The 26940-nt window shown below is 41.7% G+C and overlaps 1 protein-coding gene across 2 annotated transcripts in view; it reads right to left on the bottom strand.

Moving 5' to 3' along the window:
- Positions 1-26940, bottom strand: part of LOC137307187 (spermatogenesis-associated serine-rich protein 2-like) — a 92456-nt gene that overhangs the window by 10483 nt on the left and 55033 nt on the right. For both annotated transcript variants that reach the window (XM_067976554.1, XM_067976555.1), the window contains 3 exons: positions 26290-26425; positions 7141-7199; positions 4553-4662 (listed from right to left, as the gene is read on the bottom strand). In XM_067976554.1, the coding sequence (XP_067832655.1) occupies positions 4553-4662; positions 7141-7199; positions 26290-26425 (305 nt within the window). The remainder of the gene's footprint in view (positions 1-4552; positions 4663-7140; positions 7200-26289; positions 26426-26940) is intronic.

The following is a 26940-nucleotide window of genomic DNA, read 5'->3' as shown; positions in this document are numbered from 1 at the left end:
AAGCAAGAGTGCTATCACTGAGGCAAGGTGACATTGTACACAGTTACAAACACGTGACAGAGGCATTTCCAAAGTTCAGCTCAGTCTTGATATACTAAGAAAATGCAATTTTGGACTAAGAATTGCATGCTTTCTACAAGGGTGTTGCATGATAATGGCTGTCCAGTTGTCCCGATCTGATGGAATAAATGCAATTATCCAGAAACTCTACCATAGGACACAAACCAAAATAAAAAACAGCAACCAAACCAACATCAAGTGCACACACTTGTGTATCGCCTAAATTTTGGATCAATTTTCAACTGTCTAGCAGTTCGTTACAAATAAGCCACTACTTGTTGCTTAATATAATGTTAAGCTGATAGTGTTCAAGAACAACGTCTAAAGATTGTTGCACCAACATGCAGCATGAAGCAATAGGATAAGGATTTACATTTGTGATTCCTCACATGGGGAGCTATTCACCAGAGAAGAGATGTGTTTTTAAATACAATAAAATGGTGGTCAAGTTTTTTTTTATTCGTTCATGGGATGTGGGCGTCGCTGGCGAGGCCAGCATTTATTGCCCATCCCCAATTGCCCTTGAGAAGGTGGTGGTGAGCCGCCTTGAACCGCTGCAGCCCATGTGGTGAAGGTTCTCACACAGTACTGTTAGGAAGGAAGTTCCAGGATTTTGACCCAGCGACAATGAAGGAACGGCGATATATTTCCAAGTCGGGATGGCGTGTGACTTGGAGGGGAACGTGCAGGTGGTGTTGATCCCATGTGCCTGCTGCTCTTGTCCTTCTAGGTGGTAGAGGTCGTGGGTTTGGGAGGAGCTGTCGAAGAAGCCTTGGCGAGTTGCTGCAGTGCATCCTGTGGATGGTACACACTGCAGCCACAGTGCGCCGGTGGTGAAGGGAGTGAATGTTTAGGGTGGTGGATGGGGTGCCAATCAAGCGGGCTGCTTTGTCCTGGATGGTGTCGAGCTTCTTGGGTGTTGTTGGAGCTGCACTCGTCCAGGCAAGTGGAGAGTATTCCATCACACTCCTGACTTGTGCCTTGTCGATGGTGGAAAGGCTTTGGGGAGTCAGGAGGTGAGTCACTCGATGCAGAATACCCAGCCTCTGACCTGCTCTCGTAGCCACAGTATTTATATGGCTGGTCCAGTTAAGTTTCTGGTCAATGGTGACCCCCAGGATGTTGATGGTGGAGGATTTGGCGATGGTAATGCCGTTGAATGTCAAGGGGAGGTGGTTAGACTCTCTCTTGTTGGAGATGGTCATTGCCTGGCACTTGTCTGGCGCGAATGTTACTTGCCACTTATGAGCCCAAGCCTGGATGTTGTCCAGGTCTTGCTGCATGCGGGCTCGGACTGCTTCATTATTTGAGGGGTTGCGAATGGAACTGAACACTGTGCAATCATCAGCGAACATCCCCATTTCTGACCTTATGATGGAGGGAAGGTCATTGATGAAGCAGCTGAAGATGGTTGGGCCGAGGACACTGCCCTGAGGAACTCCTGCAGCAATGCCCTAGAGCCGAGATGATTGGCCTCCAACAACCACTACCATCTTCCCTTGTGCTAGGTATGACTCCAGCCACTGGAGAGTTTTCCCCCTGATTCCCATTGACTTCAATTTTACTAGGACTCCTTGGTGCCACACTCGGTCAAATGCTGCCTTGATGTCAAGGGCAGTCACTCTCACCTCACCTCTGGAATTCAGCTCTTTTGTCCATGTTTGGACCAAGGCTGTAATGAAGTCTGGAGCAGAGTGGTCCTGGTACTGAGCATCGGTGAAGCAGGTTATTGGTGAGTAAATGTCGATTGATAGCACTGTCAACGACACCTTCCATCACTTTGCTGATGATTGAGTAGACTGATGGGGCAGTAATTGGCCGGATTGGATTTGTCCTGCTTTTTGTGGACAGGACATACCTGGGCAATTTTCCACATCGTCAGGTAGATGCCAGTGTTGTAGCTGCACTGGAACAGCTTGGCTAGAGGCGCAGCTAGTTCTGGAGCACAAGTCTTCAGCACTACAGCTGGGATGTTGTCGGGGCCCATAGCCTTTGCTGTATCCAGTGCACTCAGCCGTTTCTTGATATCACGTGGAGTGAATCGAATTGGCTGAAGACTGGCTTCTGCGATGGTGGGGATATCGGGAGGCAGAGATGGATCATCCACTCGGCACTTCTGGCTGAAGATGGTTGCAAACGCTTCAGCCTTGTCTTTTGCACTCACGTGCTGGACTCCGCCATTATTGAGGATGGGGATGTTTGCAGAGCCTCCTCCTCCCGTTAGTTGTTTAATTGTCCACCACCATTCACAACTGGATGTGGCAGGACTGCAGAGCTTTGATCTGATCCGTTGGTTGTGGAATCGCTTAGCTCTGTCCATAGCATGTTGCTTCCGCTGTTTAGCATGCATGTAGTCCTGAGTTGTAGCTTCACCAGGTTGGCACCTCATTTTTAGGTACGCCTGGTGCTGCTCCTGGCATGCTCTTCTACACTCCTCATTGAACCAGGGTTGATCCCCTGGCTTGTTGGTAATGGTAGAGTGAGGAATATGCCGGGCCATGAGGTTACAGATTGTGCTGGAATACAATTCTGCTGCTGCTGATGGCCCACAGTGCCTCATGGATGCCCAGTTTTGTGCTGCTAGATCTGTTCTGAATCTATCCCATTTAGCACGGTGGTAGTGCCACACAACACATTGGATAGTGTCCCCAGTGCGAAGACGGGACTTCATCTCCACGAGGACTGTGCGGTGGTCACTCCTACCAATACTGTCAGACAGATGTATCTGCGACAGGTAGATTGGTGAGGACGAGGTCAAGTAAGTTTTTCCCTCGTGTTGGTTCACTCACCACCTGCCGCAGGCCCAGTCTAGCAGCTATGTCCTTCAGGACTCGGTCAGCTCGGTCAGTGGTGGTGCTACCGAGCCACTTTTGGTGATGGACATTGAAGTCCCCCACCCAGAGTATATTTTGTGCCCTTGCTACCCTCAGTGCTTCCTCCAAGTGGTGCTCAACATGGAGGAGGACTGATTCATCAGCTGAGGGAGGATGGTAGGTGGTAATCAGCAGGAGGTTTCCTTGCCCATGTTTGACCTGATGCCATGAGATTTCATGGGGTCCAGAGTCAATGTTGAGGACTCCCAGGGCCACTCCCTCCTGACTGTATATCACTGTACCGCCACCTCTGGTGGGTCTGTCCTGCCGGTGGGACAGGACATACCCAGGGATGGTGATGGAAGAGTCTGGGACATTGGCTGAAAGGTATGATTCTGAGAGTATGGCTATGTCAGGCTGTTGCTTGACTGGTCTGTGGGACAGCTCTCCCAATTTTGGCACAAATCCCCAGATGTTAGTGAGGAGGACTTTGCAGAGTCGACTGGGCTTGGTTTGCCGTTGTCGTGTCCGGTACCTAGTGGTCAGATGCCAGGTGGTTCGTCCGGTTTTATTCTTATTATGACTTTTCGTAGCGAGATTTTACAACTGAGTGGCTTGCTAGGCCATTTCAGAGGGCAATTTAGAATCAACCACATTGCTGTGGTTCTGGAGTCACATATCGGCCAGACCGGGTGAGGACGGCAGGTTTCCTTCCCTAAAGGACATTAGTGAACCAGATGGGTTTTTACGACAATCCGGTAGTTTCATGGCCACCATTACTGATACTAGTATTTTAATTCCAGATTTTTTATTTAATTAATTGAATTTTAATTAATTAATTGAATTTAAATTCCCCAGCTGCCGTGGCAGGATTTGAACTCTTGTACTTCCCAGTGGCTGATGTAGAACAGTATTTCGCAGTGTGCCTGGGAACAGGGTGCATGTCTGTTCAACTGCAGAATGCTGTGTGATGATGCAACACTGGAAGGTGGAAGAAGGAAAAAAAAGGTATGAATTTCACAAGAAAAGGAAAGGAAATCCAGTAAATCATTAGAATTACAAAACCAAAACCCAGGTTCATTTCTCTACTAGGGTGGAAAGAGGGAGTCAACAGAACAACTTAATATGACCTCCAACCCCTAATGAAAGCTTAAATAGTTGTAAGGTAGATGTGGCTTGGGAAGTCATTTGGAAAGCAAATACGATGCTCAGAATAGAATGCAAAGGAAGCATGTACAAATGGCACTATGGATTATCAGTTTTATTCAGCACAAAATGTTCTACATTCTTCAATAGGTTATTATTGAGTAAAAAGAAATGTTGAAGACGGCATTGCAAAATATTCACCAAGTTATTGGGTTTACTGTAGCTGATAAGAACACAGTAAAATTTTCTTCATATTTTTCCCCTAGTTCTAAACAGCAACTGCTTTACAGGTAGATTTCAAATGCCTAAGATAACTACTTTTTAAGTTCTTAATTTGTATCCATAATAGGTGGACTTTTAGGATTTCAAATCAAGCTGTAAATGTTACAGGTGGTCATTGACTAAAGCATGACAAATTTACGGGTTAGAAATGATAATATACACTTAAAGAACAAGCAAACCATGCTTTGAAAAGTGTTCCGTGTTTTCACGATGTTTCAACTCAGATGCTTAACCAACTGCAACAATTTTACCTTAATATCAGCTCGGAGCTCCACTAGCTGTTCCTCAGACATTCGAACAGCATTGTCTGTCATTCTCTTCAATACTTCAGCTCTCTTCTGGCGGCTGTCCAGGATTTCCACTGAAAACCATGGGGAAGCAATTGTACATTATTCAGTAGAGGCTTCCATTTATGGGGCACTCTGGGGGAAAAAAAACCCTAATCCACACACAATTCAGATTCAAGCTAGAATTCCAATATATCATCTCTATTCACTCCCATCAAGTAAAACATTTCTTAACGATACTTGTCATCTGTCAGAAGTCAACTGTACTATATACTTTTAAGTGAGCCTTTTGTAATGGAGTCTTAGTCTGACTAGGGGTGTATAATGGTCTCAAAAACTAGTCGTCAGCCTACTGTTGAATATGTATCCAATAGTGATTGAACTCTTCACAGGTATCAGTTAAAATGAGGTTTTTAAAAAAAACCACACTTACTGGAGTCCTACCTTCTAGCAGGTGGTTCAATGCGGCATTGGCTGATGCCAGAGAGATGGTCATTCACCTGCCCTCTTGGTCAGAGGAACAATGAAGGAAATTTTTTTCAAATCAATAAAAACAGATTACAGCAATATGCTTCATTACCCACTAATAAGGCATCACAGGCTGCTCTGACAGTCATGGTATGGTAGCAGCAGACTGGAAGTTACATTAGATAAACCCAGCTGGTTGTTGTAGTTAGAAATGTATTTACCAATTACTAAGTTTGATGGTGAAAGTCTTTGGGGGAAAAAAAATCCATACTATCCCCCACAGACAAATAATTGTACTTTAATTGAAAGTTTTTTCCCATTAATAGAAATTTTACATCTACCTTTCATCTACTAGAACTGTTTATAATAATGAAATAAATTAATTTCCAGAGTAAGAATGTGTTGTTTTGCCACTTAAAGGCAGTGCTGCCATCAGTTTACTGCTGTTAAAAATCAACTTCTGTTGATTTAAAATAAATTGTTCAAAAGAGCAATTGCCAAGACTAAAGTAACAGAACCAGAGTGTGAGAAAGAACTGAAATTGTAGTTGAAACGTCACAATTAATTAGTTAAGCTCCTTGTGTTAATGGCGGCATCCACTGTAGTATTAATAATGAGGCCCTTACACACCTTTATGATTATTAGTTTTTACACAGTTAAACATAAAATCTGAAACTCCCCATGGGAGACTGGTCAGAATAGTGAGGCAGTGTATGTGCAAGGGAAAACAAAAATTGCCAAGACCCAGAGTGAACCAAGCTTCAGGAAGAGACACAACCTAGGCCCCATTCTCATGAGGGGGTTCGCCCATAAAGAAAAAAAAAATCAGTCCATGGGTCGGTTTATGGGTAACTTTAGTTATATTTCGCTGAATTGTGTAAATCTTTGTTATAAATGTTATTTTTAGGTGGTTGCTCAAAAACTGTGGGAAAAATTTGAGAGGCTCAAATATCCCATTGTTTAGATAGCACCAATCAGCACAGTTAACAGATAGTGGCATTTTTGCCAATAATGATTTTTTGCTCCATAGATGTGCAACGCCTTTTGAGGTGTGACACATGCCAGACACAAAGTTTTTAATTATATAACTGTTTCTTTAAAAAGCCAGTGCTAGAGGCCCATCATTTAAGCAAATTATTTGGATCTTTATTCAAGGCAATATACAATACCCTTTGTAGTGGTTTGCCAAAGAGTGATTCAGAAAACTTTACATTAAAGATGCATATACTTTAATTTGGCATTAAAATATCAATTTATGGCATAAACACATTTTAAATTAGATATAAATACAGAGCAACACTCCTGTTACTCAGACAGCCTAGTATATAATCTCAAAAGGACAGCATTTTCCCCATCAGTGAGTTTCAAATTCCAGTTTTTGAGATTTGCCCAAACAGTAAAATGTTGCTATGAATCCCATCTAAACATTTAAAAATAATTTGAGCTTCTTGAAAGCTTAATTTAAGCCTTCTTCAGAAACTTGAAAATAATTAATCTGTAAACCAATGTATCAGTTTCACCCAGATGAATGAAGTTTTTCCAGAGTGAAGTGCTCCATCTGGTGGCTTAGCCAAGAGCTCTGATTCTGCCATTAAGGAGAGTTAAGTTCAAATCACTGAGGAGACTGGGATTCAATCTGGTGGAGCTGGGCGGGGGGTAAAAAAAAGTGTTCAACTAAACTTCAAGGCAGCAAACATGCATCTAGTTTCTGAAGTTCTAAATTAGTCAGGATCTGCAACCAGTTGAAAATATTGTTCAGTTATTAATAAAGGATGAGTGCATGAAACTGGAATAAGTAGTCATCCTTAAACCCATGCACAATGAGGGATTAAAACTGGAAATGGGATTGTCTTTAGTACACAGTATACTTCAGCATATGTCACCCAGAATCGCCAGGCATATGCCTTAGGAAACCGGTTTGGATCCACTTGAAAGGTGACCACTTCATGCAGGTGTCGCTACATTAAAGATCTTAGTGGAGTTTAATGGACCCAAAACATACCTGAGCACTCCACAAACTGCCACAGCAATAACTCTCCTAAAACAGGATCTTATTATAGATTATAAAACAGACGGACACTTACATGCTGCTGCTTTGACTTTATCCATTTCTCCCAGCAATGCCACCTCCCGGTCCATAAAACTGCAATGAAAGCAAGAAAGGTTTATTTGTGGGCTTCCACAATTATGAGAATGATGCCCCACTGGGTTGTAATCCCTAACCATGACTCTGGTTTAAACCATATTTCATTCCCTTTCTGAAAATTAAAAAAAAATCTCAGTCCTTTTCTAAGAAAAACATTTATGGAATGTTATAAAGGATTGGGATTTGTGATACCAATCAAGTTAACAAGTGTTTTGCTCCTTTTTCTTACTGTTGCAATGAACATAATTTTAAAATTTTCAATACATTTAAAGTTGTTGCAGCTTGTAATCAGTTATGAAAAGGTAGCTTTTTTTAAAAAAAAGCTGTTTTTGCTGTTTGCTTTTAAAGAAAAAAAATTGAAATTTCATCCACATAACACTTGAAATTGGGATTAAAGATTTTCAGTCAGGAATTAAGATTTTGAATAATCACACAAGATGGAGAGTGGGATTTGAAAAAAAAAATGTGAAAGACCTGGGATGATGCATAGCAACATTACTTTGCAAAAATTTAAGTCATTTAATTAGATTTTCTACCTCTAGCAATATAATTCATAATAAAGTACAAGACAGCCGGTACTGATCTGATAATTTTGTCAAGACAATGTAGGATTTTTAGAACATTTAAAAAAATGTTTTAGCAACAGTAAAGCCCCTCGGAAGCTAAAATTCTTCCAGGGATTGTAAACTGCTTATTGTTGCATGTTCATAAGAAAATTAGGGGCAGGATTTTCCTCATTATTCCCGCCGGTTTAGTGGTGATCATGGGGTGGGCAGGGACCCATTATGCCGGATCCCTGAGCATTTTAGTATGCAATAGTGATTTTCCAGTGCCACTTATTCCAGATGCCTCCATGCAAAAATGGGTGACCATATTCGAATGAACCAGTAATGTCATTTGGAATAACTAAAAAGATTTTGAATAAGTGGCAATGTGGATTGGTTAAGTAATAACAGTTGTGTTCCTCAGCTGTGGAACAAAAGTAGAATCAAAACCACTAATTGCTAATATAGTAATTGTGCCAATAACCCAATTCCCTTATTTTACTTAAAGGTCATAATATTTCAAATGGGAGTAGTAGTATTCCTATTCAGAATGTGAACCAACGGTAGCGTTTCATTCCCATTTGCATGCAGCCCGATCCCACTCCTCAGGCAGCTATATAGAATTTACAGCACAGAAACAGGCCATTCAGCCCAACTGGTCTATGCCGGTGTTTATGCTCCACACGAGCCTCCTCCCATCCCTCTTCATCTAACTCTATCAGTATAACCATCTATTCCTTTCTCCCTCATGTTTATCTAGCTTCCCCTTAAAATGCATGTATGCTATTCGCCTCAACTACTCCACGTGGTAGCGAGTTCCACATTCTAACCGCTCTAACGGTGCTTAACTAACGGTAAGTACAGTGATAAATGTTTTATGTTCATCACTGAACCTGACCAGGCTAAGTGGAGGGGGAGGGAACGAATTCTCCATTTCAAAATTAAACAATAGAACATCGATCCAATCTTGAAAGGCAAATGACATTCATACACTGTTCAAGCTTGTCTCTTGTGGTTTGGATTATTTGAACCTCACTCTCCAAGTACAAACCTTGTAATTCACTTTGAGATATCAATTATTCTCTATGTAATATATTCTGGCCACAGACTCTCCCTTAATCAGCTGACAAACCTTGCTATCACAGGCACCTTCAACACTTTTCCTGTGAAAACTCGACAGCTAAGCATGGTGTGAAATACCTTCAAAACCTGGAACTGATGATAAAACGCAGTACACCATAACAAAGCCAAATGATGAACTTAAATTACTATATAAATTATCCGGTATACTGCAAAACATTTATCAGGGAGTGATTACAGAAATTTAGTACTCATTAGCAAAGACAGTGAATAGTTTGGTACTCAATTTTTTAAAAATGGAAGAGCTTTCAGTAACATGATATACAGTTGCTTGCATCACAGAAGATTATCAACCACAGTGCCACGATACAAGAGCAGAAAATACCGGAGTAATGCTAAAGCACCTAGGATTTACAATTTTCACTGATCAACAGACAAAAATGCATCACAATTCATGGCATGCATTTTTGAAGAATAAAATCATTTGAACCATTTCTTTGCACAGGGAAATCAAACAAGTATAAAAAAAACTATCACATTAGTGAAATATTAGTTGGAGTGCCATAGGTAGAGCTACAGTAATCACATTTTTATCACAAACTTTTTTCTTTAAAAAAATGACTTGTGTGTGCATCAAGGTGAGGGGTGTTAGTGTTGGAGAATAGAACATTCTTTATTTCATTTCAAGCACCCAATGTCAGCATCAAGCATTTCCAGGCCAGGTACATCACAGTTAGATGCAGAGTAAAGCACCCTCGTCTCTGCTCCGACAACGTGTCTCAATCCCAACATCTTGAGAGCACCCACCACTGGGACATTTTTCCATTTCCCACACCAGCCTGCTGACGGCCTTTATGACTGAGACTGTCAGTGTCAAATTTAGGACATTTTTATTCTGTGGGACCATGTCTGAATTCATTTATAGGGTTGATTGCCTGAATTAGTTTAATATAGGGCTAAAAAGATTTTCCATTCCCCCCAATCATGCCACACTTGTGCCAGCTCCTAGTTGAGAGGCAGGATATGCCACATCGCTGGGCTCTGCCAATGCCACTTTGTAATTTGCTGTGCCAATTTCTGCTTCTTTTGTGGGTTGGGGGGGGGGGGGGGTGGTGCTGACCAGTCACCAAAACCACTACTGTGCTGGAAATAATTTTGTTCTTAGGATATGGGCGACAATTACAAGGCAGCATTTATTGCCCACCTGCAAGAGTCAACCACTTACTGTGGGACCAGAGTCATGTGTAGGCGACTGGTTCCCTCCCTGGAAGGACATTAGTAAGCCAGCTGGGTTTTTAGCTTTTATGGTCAATTGTATTGAACTCAATTTCACAACTAAGTTGCTAGTCCAGTACCCTAACCGCTAGGCCACCATAACCTCAATCATGCTCTACCACTTAATATGTCACGAGAGCCACATAAATAATTTTCAGTAGAGACTAAGCCCATATTGTTTTGCTAGGATAGAAACCCCATAGAATATGTAACGAGCTTGTACAAATATAGTATTTGCTTGTCAACTGACCCAACGGATATAAAGAGCTATATGACAATTCCTGAAGGCCAAGATAACCTTTCATCCCCAGACTGACAGCATTTTTCAGATTCTTATTATTCTGCTTCACATCAACAGTGACAAAAATCTGCCAAAGGTGGTGAAAAACACATTGCTGGTATCAAATGTAAAACCAACATGTGGCATAGGTTTTTAAAGTGACAAAGGTTTTTTTGTTCCTCAACATTTAATGAGGGCAGAACAGACTCACTACTACAATGCTCCATTCACCCATTAGTCTCCATTACTTATATGCTAAATAGCTGTAATCTCATCCACATGGGAAAATAAAATCTGGCAAAGTGTTAATACCATCAAAAAAATTAATCTGGCATTAGAATTCTGGGGTGCTCAAATGATAGCAACATTCAAAACACAGTCATAAAATATTAGTTAATGTGCTTTGAGTGGAGAAGAAAAGTGAGGTTAGAATTTTACGATGGTACTGGAGTATAGTAACCTCTGCAATGTGAAACTCTTCCTTCTGGCACAAGAAAGGATGGGCACTCTTAATATGGAGGCAAGTACCTCTGAGTACCAGAGAACATTACAAAAAATGTCATGGAAATAGAATACGGGCTGGTTACCAGTACACATTCCTCATTGCTGCTCTTCTCCCTAGTGAGATTAGTTGACTCCAAAGCTCAAATAGTTCATCACCAGAATTTAAAAAAAAAAATTGTTCATGGGATATGGGCGTTGCTGGCAAAGCCAGTATTTGTTGCCCATCCCTAATTGCCCTCGAGAAGGTGGTGGTGACAACAACTGAGTGGCTTGCTAGGCCATTTCAGAGGGCGATTAAGAATCAACCCTATTGCTGTGGGTCTGGAGTCACATTTAGGCCAGACCGGGTAAGAACGGCAGGTTTCCTTCCCTAAAGGACATTAGTGAACCAGATAGGTTTTTACGACAATCCGGTAGTTTCATGGCCACCATTACTGATACTAGTTTTTTTTAAATTCCAGATTTTATTTTAATTGAATTTAAATTCCTCAGCTGCCTTGGCAGGATTTGAACTCATGACTCTGGATTATTAGTCCAGGCCTCTGGATTACTAGTCCAGTAACATAACCACTATGCTACCGTACCATATATCTGAACAACAATCTGCCAATTCATGTTCATGTAATTGTTTCTCTTCTCATTTCCATTTGTTAATTGTTTCCACACCTGTTCAGTTGGTTTGTATTCCAACCTTTCTAGCTGCCTCTTTCTTTCTCCCTCTCTGTATGCCTCTATCTAATGACTCCTTGGGGTCAAGGTGGCCTCAGAATGATATGCCCGAGAGTAGAAGTTCTCTTTGGTGGACTTGGTAAGCTGATTCAGGCACATCTGCAGTGTTTGAGGGTACTGTTGATGATTGATTAGCCAGTCTAGCCTACTAATGGAGCCTGCTAGTAGGTTGCACGGTTTTAGCTGGTTAAACTCCAGCAGCACCCTTGGGGGTTCCCAAGCCTCGGCTCTGCCAAGCTGTATCTAAGCTCTCTGAACTTGGGTAAGTGGGGCATGTCTCCATGGAGAGAGGGTACGAAATCCATACGGGACAAACAGAAACTCCATCCATGTGAATTTTTCTAATTTGGAGACTTGAATACAGTGATGGGTTTCCACACGTCAGACAGCTGGATAACCAAAACAAAAATGCCTCCAGTAAATTTTCTTTCATCGACATGCCTTCATTAATAGGACTCTCTCACTCCTTCGGTTTCTGTAACTCCTTTCCTCTGTTTGCCCTTTTGTACATCTTGCTCACATTCTCGGTATGCCTCTGACACATGTTGCTTCACTGATTTACTCAACTGGTCCTTTGCCTATTGTTCTTTCTTTAAAACCACTGGGCATACAGCAAGATGGCAGCCAACAAGTAATGGGTTGCAGACGGATACGGGGGCCATCTAGTAGCTACTGTAATGTGCACAGGTAGTTGAGAAACTTGGAACTGGGTAGGAGGAGGTGGTGAAGGCTGGAGCCTGGGAGAAAATAATGGGCTGGGGTCGGGTGCTGAGAAGAAGTGAGATAACATGCTTATGTAGTTATTATAATAATTTCTAAAAATTGTAAACACAATACACCATATCTGTATTCCCATTTATGTTGTGCTGAGTTTTGCATTTTAGTTACTTTGCTGACGATCTAACTGTTGTAAAGTGTCACTATTCACACAAGAACCGAATCCCCATAGTTAAGGCGTCTACAGGAGATCTGTGGAGCCATGAAATTTAAAGACCTTGCTATATTGGACTTCTCAAAACAACTCCTACCCGCTCCTCTTAATGATCATAGAAAAATCGGTTGGAGAACAAAATAATATTCTATCCAAAAGGTATTCCTTTTTACTTCAATTTTCTTTTTCCTTTGGGGATGTGCACAAGCATGTTAGGATCTCACACACAGATCTCCAGCAGCTTTAAATTAAATGCTTTAATGCTAAGAGTTCCTCGAGTTTTGAAAGGGTAAACTAATCTGTAACTGCGACACACCAGTATACTGAAACAGGCAACACCCAAATATTCCCATGCACACCCATTTCCTATGAACTATGGGCTTAGCAACAGTCAGCAAACCCTCACATTGACCACACTGCTATTTTAATTGATAAGTTCTCAGAAATGCAGTGTCTGATCCAGCAATTAACCGTACCATGTCAGAAAATTACATAGATTTTGTGGAATGTAAATAAAAGGGATAAAATGCCAAAAGCACTAGACAGCATGCATATAAACAGGCACAAATCAATAGAAAACAGAATCCAGAACATGACAACCATCAAATTAGTGTCATATGATCAGTTTCAGTGTCTAAGCTTGGATCAAAATGATTTAATAGCTGATCTACTGCTACCCAGAAAAGGCTGTGGATTTTTTTTTGGTGAATTTTGGGCTCATAGTTAATGATGTTTTTGCTGATCAATGGAACACCTTTAGCATGCAGTGTCAGTATTAAACACTTGCAGGTCAGTTATAGCATAGCTCAGATTACAAAAAGAGTAAGAACGCTTCCTCTATTCTCCTCTTCGTTGGGGAGACCAAACGCAGATTGGGTGATCATTTTGCTGAACACCTCTGCTCTGTCGGCAAGCGTGACCCTGACCTGCCGGACGCTTGCCATTTTAATTCCTCATCCCACTCTAACCTCAACCTCTTACACTGTTCCAATGAAGCTCAATGTAAGCGCGAGGAACAGCACCTCATCTTTCGTTTCGGTACTTTACAACCTTCCGGACTCTATATTGATTTCAACAACTTCAGATCATAACCACTGCTCCCATTTTTTCCAGACAGCTCCTCTAGACCCATCTTTCATTTCTTTACTTGTCCCATTAACACCCCCTTTGCCTTGTACCATCATCCCTTTTGTCATTTAATCACTCCTGCCCTCCACCCCACCACAGACCTTCCCTTTTGTTCTTCCTCCCCTCCGCTCCCTCCCCCCTTTCCCGTGCTTAAAAACTTTAACATCTTCCAGTTCTGACGAAAGATCTTCGACCTGAAATGTTAACTGTTTCTTTCTCCACAGATGCTGCCTCATTTGCTGAGCTTTTCCAGCATTTTCTGTTTTTACTTCCTCTATTCTGTCCTAACATGGTTTAACCCTGGTTTCAGAACAGCAATGCCTACTGCTTCAGTGTTTTTTTTATTACCATAGAAGCCAGAAGAGAGGGGTCACATTTACATCTCTGGGACCTAGTTTTAAATCCAGTTCCGGTTGCTGAGATGAAAGGCCATTCACAAAGGAATTACAACACAAACACATCTCCTCCCACTCCTTAGCACATCAAAATAGGACATCAATGCAACTATGCAAATAGACTAGTATAGTTAAGTGTCCTTAATTAGATGCCAATTACACTATGTCACATATTAAATTAATATCATGTGATCAGTTTCAGTGTCGAAGCTTGGATCGAAATGATTTAATAGGTGTTCTTCTGCTAGCCAGAAAACTGATGCTAGTATCTAACTGACCCAGTTACAGCTGTGCCCAGTGAAATTTCCACCCCTTTGGTGTAATCTTAATCTTCAGTCCAGCTTTCAAAGGCAGTTGTTTAATCTTTGAAACACATTAAATATAATGTGCACCACTAATGGATCTTTTTACATTAAGGCTTTGTTCTCCAGTTAGCACATGGCCAATGGCAATTTTACTCCCAATTGCTATCCAGCTGGAAGTGCACTTGTGGAAGCTGGCTCGATTGTGGAGCCCCTCTTTGGTTGAATAGCTACAATTACCATTTAGGCCCACACAAGAGTGACCACTTGGGGCACATGGATGTTACCTCAGTGTACAAAGCTTGAAAAATCAAAAGTATTCAATTCTTTCATATGGTCAGATGATGGTATTGTGCACCGCTAGCTGATTTTCACTCCAGAGGAGCATGCACATGCACACGCGCACACACACAAACTGTGCAACACTGATTTGCAATAGAGGAGTTCTTAAAAAAATCGGAAATCTCAACATAAAAATGTAGGAATGGATATCAAACCATTTTAAATCATTTGATATTAAGATCACTTTCTCCCATACCCTGCAACCTACTAATTTGCAATTTCCTTTGTGCCACGTGGGTGCTATCCACCAGTAATTGACACAAGTTTACTGCATGATTTACTGCATGGGTCAGAAAGAGCTGTTATAAGGCTGCAATCCAAAAGAGGAAAGGTGACAAACAGCAAAATGAAAAAGCATCCATCACCTAAATGTTAATATTATGTGAATAAAATCACTCCCTTTTGTGAGTTGGCTGGTTTAGTCATTTTCCGCTGCCGTCCTATCGACAGAGGTAGAAGGTTTTTAACACCAGCAAAACAATTACTTTTGAACCTCTGAGGGCTACAGTTCTTCTGTTAAGTGGATAAAAATGTTTCTCATCAGTAATATTAATTAAGAGTTGACAGAAGTCCAGTAAATGTTCTGTTTTATTAGTGTTCCAGATTTTGATGTATGATTGCAATATTTCCATCTTCATTTCTGTGTTTAATTGATAGTTGAAGATACTGCAGTACAGTGGATTAGAGTGATTTAAAGGCTGTAATCGAATCACAAAAAGCTACTGAAAGTGTTTTGTAACATTAATGGAGATTGACAGATAATATGCAATTAATTCAGTTACATAAGAATATAAGAAATAGGAGGAGTAGGCCATACCTCGAGCCTGCTCCGCCATTCAATCAGATCATGGCTGATCTTCAACCTCAACTCCACTTTCCTGCCCGATCCCCATATCCCTTGATTCCCCTGGAGTCCAAAAATCTATCCATCTCAGCTTGAATATATTCAATGACTCAGCATCCACAGTCCTCTGGGGTAGAGAATTCCAAAGATTCACAACCTTCTGCATGTGGAAATTCCTCCTCATCTCAGTCTTGAATGGCTGACCCCTTATCCTGCGACTATGCCCTCTAGTTCTAGACTCTCTAGCCAGGGGAAACAATCTCTCAGCATCTACCCTGTCAAGCCCCCTCCTAATCTTATATATTTCAATGAGATCACTTCTCATTCTTCGAAACTCCAGAGAGAGTATAAGCCCATTCTACTCAACCTCTCTTCATAGGACAACCCTCTCATCCCAGGAATTAATCTAGTGATCCTTCGTTGCACCGCCTCTAAGGCAAGTATATCCTTCCTTAGATAAGGAGACCAAAACTGTATGCAGTACTCCAGGTGAGGTCTCACCAAAGCCCTGTAACAACTGTAGTAAGACTTCATTACTCTTGTACTCCAACCCCCTTGCAATAAAGGCCAACATGCCATTTGCCTTCCTAATTGCCTGCTGTACCTGCATGCCAACTTTGTGTTTCTTGTACGAGGACACCCAAGTCTCTGAACACCAACATTTAATAGTTTCTCATTTAAAAAATGTTCTGTTTTTCTATTCTTCCTACCAAAGTGAATAACTTCACATTTCTCCACATTATACTCCATCTGCCACCTTCTTGCCCACTCACTTAACCTGTCTATATCCCTTTGCAGACTCTGTGTCCTCCTCGCAGCTTACTTTCCCACCTAGCTTTGTATCATCAGCAAATTTGGATACATTACACTCGGTCCCTCCATCTAAGTCATTAATATAGATTGTAAATAGCTGAGGCCCAAGCACCGATCCTTGCGGCACCCCACTAGTTACAGCCTGCCAACCTGAGAATGACCCATTTATCTCTGCTTTCTGTCCTTTAACCAATCCTCTATCCATGCTAATATATTACCCCCAACCCCATGAGCCCTTACCTTGTGTAACAACCTTTTATGTGGCACCTTATTGAATGCCTTTTGAAAATCCAAATATACTACATCCACTGGTTCTCCTTTATCTACCCTGCTAGTTACATCCTAAAAAAACGCTAATAAATTTGTCAAACATGATTTCCCTTTCATAAAACCATGTTGACGCTGCCTAATCATATTATGATTTCCATGTGCCCTGTTACCACTTCCTTAATAATGGAAGACGACCGATATCAGGCTAACTGGCCTGTAGTTCCCTGTTTTCTCTCTTCCTCCCTTCTTGAATAGCGGGGTAACATTTGCTACCTTCCAGTCCACCAGGACTGTTCCAGAATCTAGAGAATTTTGGAAGATTATAACCAATGCATTTACTATCTCTGCAGCCACCTCTTTTAGAACCCTTGGATGTAGGCCATCAGGTCCAGGGGATTTGTCGGCTTTTAGTGTCATTAGTTTCTCCAGTACTTTTTCTCCAGTGATATTAATTGTTTTAAGTTCCTTACTCTCATTTACCCCTTGGTTCCCCACTATTTTTGGTATGCTTTTTGTGCCTTCTACTGTTAAGACAGATACAAAATATTGGTTTAACACATCTGCCATTTCCTGATTCCCCATTATAATTTCTCCTGTCTCAGCCTCTAAGGGACCAACGTTTACTTTTGCTACTCTCTTCCTTTTTACATACTTGTAGAAGCACTTACAATCCATTTTTATATTTCCTGCTGGTTTACTTTTATATTCTATTTTCTCCCTCATCATCAATTTTTTGGTCATCCTTTGTTGGTTTCTAAAACTCTCCCAATCCCCAGGCTTATTACTCCTCTTGGCAGCATTATAGGCCTCTTCTTTCAATCTAATACTCTCCTTAACTTCTTTAGTTAGCCACGGGTGGATCACTTTTCCCGTGGAGTTTTTATTTCTTAATGGGATGTATATTTGTTGAGAATATTGAAATCTTTGCCATTGCTTTTCAACTGTAACCCTTTAATTTACGTGGATAGGCCGGAGAAGCTGGGGTTGTTCTCCTTAGAGCAGAGAAAGTTGAGAGGAGATTTGATAGAAGTGTACAAAATCGTGAGGTCTAATCAGAGTAGAGAGAAACTCTTCCCATTGATGGAAGGGTCGAGAACCAGAGGACACAGATTTATGGTGATTGGCAAAAGAACCAAAGGCGACATGAGGAAGAACTTTTTTATGCAGCTAATGGTTATGATCTGGAATGCGCTGCCTGAAAGGGCAGTGGAGGTAGATTCAATTGTGGCTTTCAAAAGGGAATTGGATAAGTACTTGAAGGGAAAAAATTTGCAGGCTTACGGCGAAAGAGCAGGGAAGTGGGACTAGCTAGATTGCTCTTGCAGAGAGCCGGCACGGGCTCAATGGGCCGAATGGCCTCCTTCTGTGCTGTAACCATTCTATGATTCTAATTACAGGGTAACTGCATGTTCAGTATATGTGAATGTATCATCAAAGGCGAGTAAGTAAGGCAGAATATCATGCATTTCATGAGAGCGCACAAGGAAATCTCAGTTCTGAAGGAAAAAGTTGTCAGGGAATGAAAAGCTTAATGTACATTCTATATGGGCAACTGAAACTATCAAACTGAACTTTTAAACCATTACATTTACAGCTAGTTTATTTATTTAACCCGTTAGAATACGTAGGGCTCTGCCAACCAATTATTTTGGTAATCGAATATATAGATATATCAAATCACACACACAGAAAAAAATCTTGTTAAGTTTGGAATTAATACCATGCATAGTAATGTATCACTATCATGAGGCGAGACTATAATGGATAATAAGGAAATGGCAGACTTTTAAAATGAATACTTCAGGAAGACAATAAAAAACCAGCAGTACAAGGGGATCTAAAAATAAGTCAAGGGGAGGGATTTAATACAAGTTTTAAAATGGTAATGGAGAACACTAATGGGACGTAGGATAGACAAATCTCCAGGACCTGATGGCTTCCATCCCAGAATATTAAAAGAAATAGGTGAGGAAATTGTACATGCGCTACTCATAATTTTCCAACACTCCCTAGATTCGGGAATTGCACCACTGGATGGGAAAACTGCAAATGTCACTCCATTATTTAAGAAGGGAGGAAGAAACCAGGAAACTACAGACCTGTCAGTTTAACATCAGTTGTGGGGAATTTACTGGAATCTATCAGGGACAGGGTAGCTGAGCATTTGAATAAGTATAAGCTGATCAGAGAGTCAGTATGGATTTGTGAAGGGCAGGCTATGTCTGACTAGTCTAGTTGAATTTTTTTTGACAAGGTCACTAACATGGTGGATAAGGGGCGTGTCTATGGATGTTGTCTGCATGGACTTCCAGAAGGTATTTGATAAGGTTCCACACAAGAGATTATTAGCAAAAATGAGCATGCACGGAATTAGAGGGAACCTTGTGAAATGGGTTGGTAATTCGTTTGGAGGTAGGAAGCAGTAGGGATAAAAGGAATGTACTGATTGGCATGACGTGACAAGTGTTATTCTCGAAGGATCTGTACTCGGGCCTTAGATTTTCACCATATATATATATATATATATATATATATATATATATATATATATATCTCTCTCTCTCTCTCTCTCTCAATGACTTCGATGAAGGAATTGAGAGTTGTATACCCAAGATTACAGATGACACCAAGTTAGGAGTTGTGTACATGGGAGCAGAAAGTTGCAAAGGAACAGATAGATTAAACGAATGGACAAAATTGTGGCAGATAGAGTTCAATATGGGGAAGTGTGAATCTAACAGAGACAAATCAGAATATTTTCTTAACGGTGAGACACTAGGAACTGTGGAGGAGCAAAAGGGATTTGAGTGTCCAGGTACATGAATCACCAAAAACTAGTGCACCGGTACAAAAAGTAATCAAAAGGGCTAATGGAATGTTGGCCTTTATCTCGAGGGGGCTACAATACAAAGAGGAAGTTATGCTTCAGCTGTACAGAGCCACGGTCAGACCCCATCTGGAGAACTGTGTTCAGTTTTGGGCACTCAATCTCAAGGATTTATTGGCCTTGGAGGGGGTACTGCGCAGATTCACCGGAATGATATCAAACTTGGGTGTCGTAAAACCCAACTGGTTCACCAATGTCCTTTAGGGAAGGAAAGCCGCCATCCTTACCCAGTCTGGCCTATATGTAACTCCAGTCCCACACCAAAGTGGTTGACTCTGAAGTGGCCTAGCAAGTATCAATACGCTACCAGTTGTTCAAGAAGAAAGCCCACCACCACCAGGCTGAATGGCCTACTCCTGTTCCTACGTTCCTTCTCAGGGCAACTAGAGATAGGCAATAAATGTCGCCTGGCCAGCGACACCCACATCCTGAGAATGAATAATAATTTTTTTAAAATGTTCTTGATTTCCAGTTTTCTTCCCTCCTCTCCTTAAGATAATGTTTCTGTATTATAAAGTTGAGTCTAAGAACTGCAAAATAATCTTTATGTACATTTTCTCTCCTTATCCTGATTCTTATTTAGTTTCATAATGACTATTGCAGTTTTTGTTCCTTCATCAAAAGGAAGCACAAGAAAACTATATTCCCCAGATAAGCACAGCTGGCAAGGGGCGTGACTGACACAGATCAAACCAACCACTATGGTACTAAGCCAACAGGGGAACCCAATATCAAAACAAACTGGTGATTTTGAAACTGGTGCATTATTTGGCCACCTGCCCAGTTAGATAAACATTCTATCTAATGGGAGCTTGAATTTACCCTTTATGTCTCTATTCACAAATCATTTTTCTGTTTTCATTTCTCTATGCCCTTCCCATAAAACACCGATTTATTCTGTTAAGTTATCGTATTAAATGAGATCATTCTGTGCAATAGAAACAAAAAAAAAATCTTTGTTGTACTAGTGGCGAATTTGCAGGGTACGTCTTTTGCTCTTTTTTTTTGCCCCTTCCGGTTTCCCCAGACTTGGCACTTACTGCAACAAACAAGGTGGACAATCTACTTCTGGGCTTCCATCTGTGTTGTTCTAGAGTCTGGCGCTATTGGGAGTAGAACAGCCAGGTTACAATTCTCCCCCGCCCGGGGGAAATCAAACCTGAATCCCACTGCTCTGCAGAACTCCATGAAGCTGCTATAACCCATTGCACGGTGAATTTTCACAGAAAAAAAAATACATTCTCAAAATGTCAGTCAGTATTTCCAGTGTAGCCCTGCCCTTCCAATCAGTTTAAGTTTCATTTTCATGTAAATCACATGACATTTGAGAAATAGACTGTCTAAGCCCAGGTGCACCTGTTGCTTAGCAATGACCAGGAGCAGATAGCCACAAATTACAGGTATCTTTAAGAGTTATACAACAAAGCAAATGAACTCAGGTGGAAGGAGGAGTTACAATGGCCTTTAAGTTGTGGAAAAATGTTAAGTGTGACAGATGCAATCTGTCTCCAGCACGCTAAGATTAAAAAAAAATGAAGACTTCAACCTTTGTGGAGATTTAATGATTGAATTTTGGCTCTTGATTTTATTAATTACTATATTGTGGAATACAATTATTACTGCTCTTTGTCCTAGAAATATAATCATGGAGTATTGCAAAAAGTACTGTACATTTTCGCCTTTGTTCTGTAGCTCTATAACAATGTCACCAAAGCTCTCAAAGGTCAAAAAGCCGTGCATCGACCAGAGACCTGCGGAGCGATCCAGTGGAATGCTAATGCAGAGGTAACCTCTTATTCAGTGACTTTTGCAACATTCGAGAATAAAATCTATTTAAGCAAAAGTGGCTCCAAATGGTCTAAATGTAATCAGTTATTCAGTGCAAAATACAATTAGTGGTTCACCCTGTTACAAAAAATCTCATCCTCGTCATTTGCTAGGTTAAACTGAGATTTCAAATTGAACCCACAATAAATCACCACAAATACAATTGATTCTCATGGTCACAGTAGATTACTGAAGTTTCCTCCATAAACGGATGACAGTCATATAATATCAAGTACTTTCCTAATTTCCACAGAATGACAGGTTTCAGGGTAATACTTCACCTCTAGGCCACACAGGGTTTTTCTGTATGATGCACTCAAGTTACCAGACTGCAACTAACAATCTCATCATGTGCTAAATGACAATCAAAATCACCAAATGCTATTGTACTGGTTAACAGTCAATGGTTAATTTTCTCATTTATGCATCAAAAAAAACCTTAAAAACTAATGGAAATTTTCCATTGACCTTTCAGTTGGGTGAAGCAGAAACATGGACCAGTTGCTAAATCCCTGTGTATATAGGCTGTACAAGTTTGTTTTAACATTATACTTATTTACTAAATTTTATGATAAAGTATTTCCTGTGGTCCAGGTAGATCATAGGTACGGTTTCCATTGATTTTTGTAAGGCTTTCAACCCAGTCTCTCGTGGGGCTCTCATGATGAAGCTGGAAGCTCTGGGATGTACAAGGCCAAATCTTGGCATCAAGGGGTATTCTAGACACAAAAGGCATCAAGGGGTATGGGGAGAGAGCGGGAATATGGTATTGAGGTAGAGGATCAGCCATGATCATATTGAATGGCGGAGCAGGCTCGAAGGGCCTAATAGCCTACTCCTGCTCCTATTTTGTATGTTTCTATGGTTTTATCTGGGATACGTACTCCAGGTCCAAGATCTGTGTTCGTTTAGATGAGAGAGTCACTGAATCTATCTCTTGAAATAAGAGTGATGCAAGGCTGTCCACCCTATTTGATGTCTTCATGCGGTGGATGGTGTCATATGGGATGGCCTCAGAGTATCTGTTCCAGGCACTTCTAAAAGTACTGCAGTACACTTTTTCCACAGATGATATCATATTGCTTGCAGATTCACCTGGGGATCTACTGCTCTCTACTCACCATCTTGAACAATAGGCTATGCAATGGGATATGGCGGCGGGCATCAAATGCAGTCTTATGGTCGTGTATGGCTCAAGTGGGAGCCTCAAAAGGTATTGATTGGAAAATGCAAGAAATAACGAATCAGGGATACTTCTGCACAAATATTTGAACAGCCATTGTAATTTCAAAATGATAGAAGCACATCAAAAGTTCAAATCATCATTGGAAGGAAGACCAGTAGCACAATTCCACAGAATGCTGGAATGTTAAAATGTGAGCTCTCCCTTGCAATTCTCCATATGACAAGTTCCTAATTGCAGCAGGGTTATTGAGGTTAAGTGAGCCAAACTGGTGGCTAGTTCAAAAGTTGGACTGGTAGATACTGGGAACAGGTCACCTTCCCACCTGAATGGTGCAAAATGGAGTGTGTAGGGAAATGAGAAAAGAGAAAATAACTTACAAAGCAATGTTTTTTACCTTCCAACTCATCACAATAAACATTGGTTACCAAACACCAGTTTGAAAACAGATTGGGCAAAAGACAATCTATTTGCAATGAATACATTGCAGGAAGGTCCCTGGTTCAAACTTTGGCCTGTGCAGGGCCTGGTTGGGCCACTATGAATTGGTCTCAATGCAATTGAACTAGGGAGAAGGGGGGGGGGGGAATAAGAGGGAAAGAAAACTGCAGTCAGCCAGTATTCCCCTCCAGATCACCATCCATTAACCCTTGCTAGAAAATGTGTGTGTATGAATTTCAGGCAAGGGCAGGTTTGGGGTTAGCTATGATGTCCCATAAGAGTGAACAGCCTGCCAGCACTGATTTTCCAAGCTCACGCAGGGGGAGAAAACTGGAGGTGGGGGGATATTGTGAATTCTGAAAGTTTGAGTTATGAGGTAGAATTAGAGAACTGTACAGGGTCATGGGTGTGTTAGAAGTTTACAAAAAGGTAGTTTCTGGAAGTGTTCCATAAGAGAAACATATGCCGATTGATTTTGAAAGCAGCAAGAGACTTCATTGCACCTAAATCCTTATTGAAATTGGTTTACATATTATAAAAGTTCTTGTATTTGTTATGGGTGTGATCAGGCAGCAGGATATGACTAAACACACACAGTAAGGATGTAAGGGCTTGGTGGCAAAAATCAAGTTGCCTATAGAGTTAAAATCTTGAAGAATATCAATACATTGCCCAGAAATATAATTGCATAATGATTACACTTTCCTTAAATGACCAGATATTGCTGTGCAGTTACTTTTCAAGCCTCGGGTGCCTCATGATCAGCATTTAAATCATGGATTGAGATGCAGTTTCCAAATTTTTCTATGGACACACTGATGCATCCAAAACTGGCATCAGAGGGTCCTTGATGCAAAGTAGATCCAAAATTATGAATCTTCCACAGTTGATTTTTTTTAAAAAACACACTAGGTAGTGTCAGCAGGTAATTTGATATGCTAGTTGTAATTCACAACAGGGCCAATTCAGCAATCCCAGCTAAATAACCATTGGGAACGAGACCCATATCATGTGCTAGCAGAACAATGAGCTTGCCTCACTGGATGCTGCGAGGCCTGCTCATGAATATCATTTAAACCCGCTCCCTGATTTTTTTGGGGGGGGGGGGGGGGGGGGGGGGTGGTGGTGGATGGATATTTTACACTGAAAATACTCTCCCTCCTCCCCAACAAATATTCAATGTTTAACAACATTTATTAAGATGAGCAGGCAACTAGAATTTAGCTGAGAACTTATTCAATAAGCAAACAGGTTACTGATAGATGAACAACATGCATTTATATAGCAACTTTATTGTAGTAAAACCTGCCACATCCAGTCGTGAATGGTGGTGGACAATTAAACTAACTGGAGGAGGCGGCTCTGCAAACATCCCCATCCTCAATGATGGCTGAGTCCAGCACGTGAGTGCAAAAGACAAGGCTGAAGCGTTTGCAACCATCTTCAGCCAGAAGTGCCGAGTGGATGATCCATCTCGGCCTCCTCCCGATATCCCCACCATCACAGAAGCAAGTCTTCAGCCAATTCGATTCACTCCACATGATATTAAGAAACGGCTGAGTGCACTGGATACAGCAAAGGCTATGGGCCCCGACAACATCCCGGTTGTAGTGCTGAAGACTTGTGCTCCAGAACCAGCTGCGCCTCTAGCCAAGCTGTTCCAGTACAGCAACACCACTGGCATCTACCAAACAATGTGGAAAATTGCCCAGGTATGTCCTGTCCACAAAAAGCAGGACAAATCTAATCCGGCCAATTACCGCCCCATCAGTCTACTCTCAATCATCAGTAAAGTGATGGAAGGTGTCATCGACAGTGCTATCAAGCGGCACTTACTCACCAATAACCTGCTCACCGATGCTCAGTTTGGGTTCCGCCAGGACCACTCTGCTCCAGACCTCATTACAGCCTTGGTCCAAACATGGACAAAAGAGCTGAATTCCAGAGGTGAGGAGAGAGTGACTGCCCTTGACATCAAGGCAGCATTTGACTGAGTGTGGCACCAAGGAGTCCTAGTAAAATTGAAGTCAATGGGAATCAGGGGGAAAACTCTCCAGTGGCTGGAGTCATACCTAGCACAAAGGAAGATGGTAGTGGTTGTTGGAGGCCAATCATCTCAGCTCCAGGGCATTGCTGCAGGAGTTCCTCAGGGCAGTGTCCTAGGCCCAACCATCTTCAGCTGCTTCATCAATGACCTTCCCTCCATCATAAGGTCAGAAATGGGGATGTTCGCTGACGATTGCACAGTGTTCAGTTCCATTCGCAACCCCTCAAATAATGAAACAGTCCAAGCCCGTATGCAGCAAGGCCTGGACAACATCCAGGCTTGGGCTGATAAGTGGCAAGTAATATTTGCGCCAGACAAGTGCCAGGCAATGACCATCTCCAACAAGAGAGACTAACCATCTCCCCCTTGACATTCAACGGCATTACCATCACCGAATCCCCCACCATTGAACAGAAACTTAACTGGACCAGCCATATCAATACTGTGGCTACAAGAGCAGGTCAAAGGCTGGGTATTCTGCAGTGAGTGACTCACCTCCTGACTCCCCAAAGCCTTTCCACCATCTACAAGGCACAAGTCAGGAGTGTGATGGAATACTCTCCAATTGCTTGGATGAGTGCAGCTCCAACAAAACTCAAGAAGCTCGACAACATCCAGGACAAAGCAACCCGCTTGATTGGCACCCCATCCACCACCCTAAACATTCACCCCCTTCACCACCGGCGCACAGTGGCTGCAGTGTGTACCATCCACAGGATGCACCGCAGCAAGGCTTCTTCGACAGCAACTCCCAAACCCGCGACCTCTACCACCTAGAAGGACAAGGGCAGCAGGCACATGGGAACAACACCACCTGCATGTTCCCCTCCAAGTCACACACCATCCCGACTTGGAAATATATCGCCGTTCCTTCGTCGTCGCTGGGTCAAAATCCTGGAACTCCCTTCCTAACAGCACTGTGGGAGAACCTTCACCACACGGACTGCAGCGGTTCAAGGCGGCGGCTCACCACCACCTTCTCAAGGGCAATTAGGGATGGGCAATAAATGGCGGCCTCGCCAGCGACGCCCACATCCCACGAACGAATAAAAAAATCCCAAGGCACTTACAAACACAAATTCAAATCTTTCCCATTCATGTTAACAGTAGAATAAGGCATTTTAAAAAGGAGTTCAGTATTTAAGGGGGATTGTTATCCACCAATTTATCTTACACTGAAATGTGTGTTAGTTGAGTAATATTCTTTTCATTCTTTCACCCATTTACTATATTATAGCCTAGCAATTGATTGTGAATGACCTACCAGTTCTGTAGTTCAGCAAATGCCACCTTCATCTTCTTAATAGAAATGTCCATTTCCTCTTTAATAACTGCCCGGTATCTGGCTAGGGACACAGTACATCGCTGCAAGTCTTTTGCTGATTTCTCTATATTAGCACCTAGAAAAAAGTAAATGAAAAGTGAATTCTGTCAATCTACAGCTATTAATGGAGAGGGGGGGGGGGGGGGGAATTTAACCAAAACAATGTCACCAACACAACTGACATGCTCTGAAAATTTTACATTAAAACTGCTGCCATAAGCTTACTACCTGCTGTGATTATGCTGCAGACAAAACAAGTCAATGTGCCAAGATGTGGAAAAGCAGCAGCCCTCCATGACTAAGCTCTGTTCATCAAAGATGGCTGATGCCAAGATGAAACTACAACCCTCAACGGCAGCAGATTGGCTTGAGGGGTACAGTAGACTATTTACAATGCTCTCCAATATACTACACTATGGCTACTACATTAAGAGGACTTGTATATAACCACTTTTTTGCACCAATCCCAAAAGATAACATTACTAAGAAAAAACTTGCATTTCTATAGTGTCTTTCACGACCTCAGCGCTTTACAGCCAATGAAGTACTTTTTGAAGTGCAGTCACTGTTGTAATGTGGTACAAGCTCCCA

The sequence above is a fragment of the Heptranchias perlo genome, chromosome X (assembly GCF_035084215.1).
Source record: "Heptranchias perlo isolate sHepPer1 chromosome X, sHepPer1.hap1, whole genome shotgun sequence".
Lineage (NCBI taxonomy): Eukaryota > Metazoa > Chordata > Chondrichthyes > Hexanchiformes > Hexanchidae > Heptranchias > Heptranchias perlo.
The sequence above is the reverse complement of the archived record's forward strand: the minus strand, read 5'-3'. Positions and strand labels throughout refer to the sequence as shown.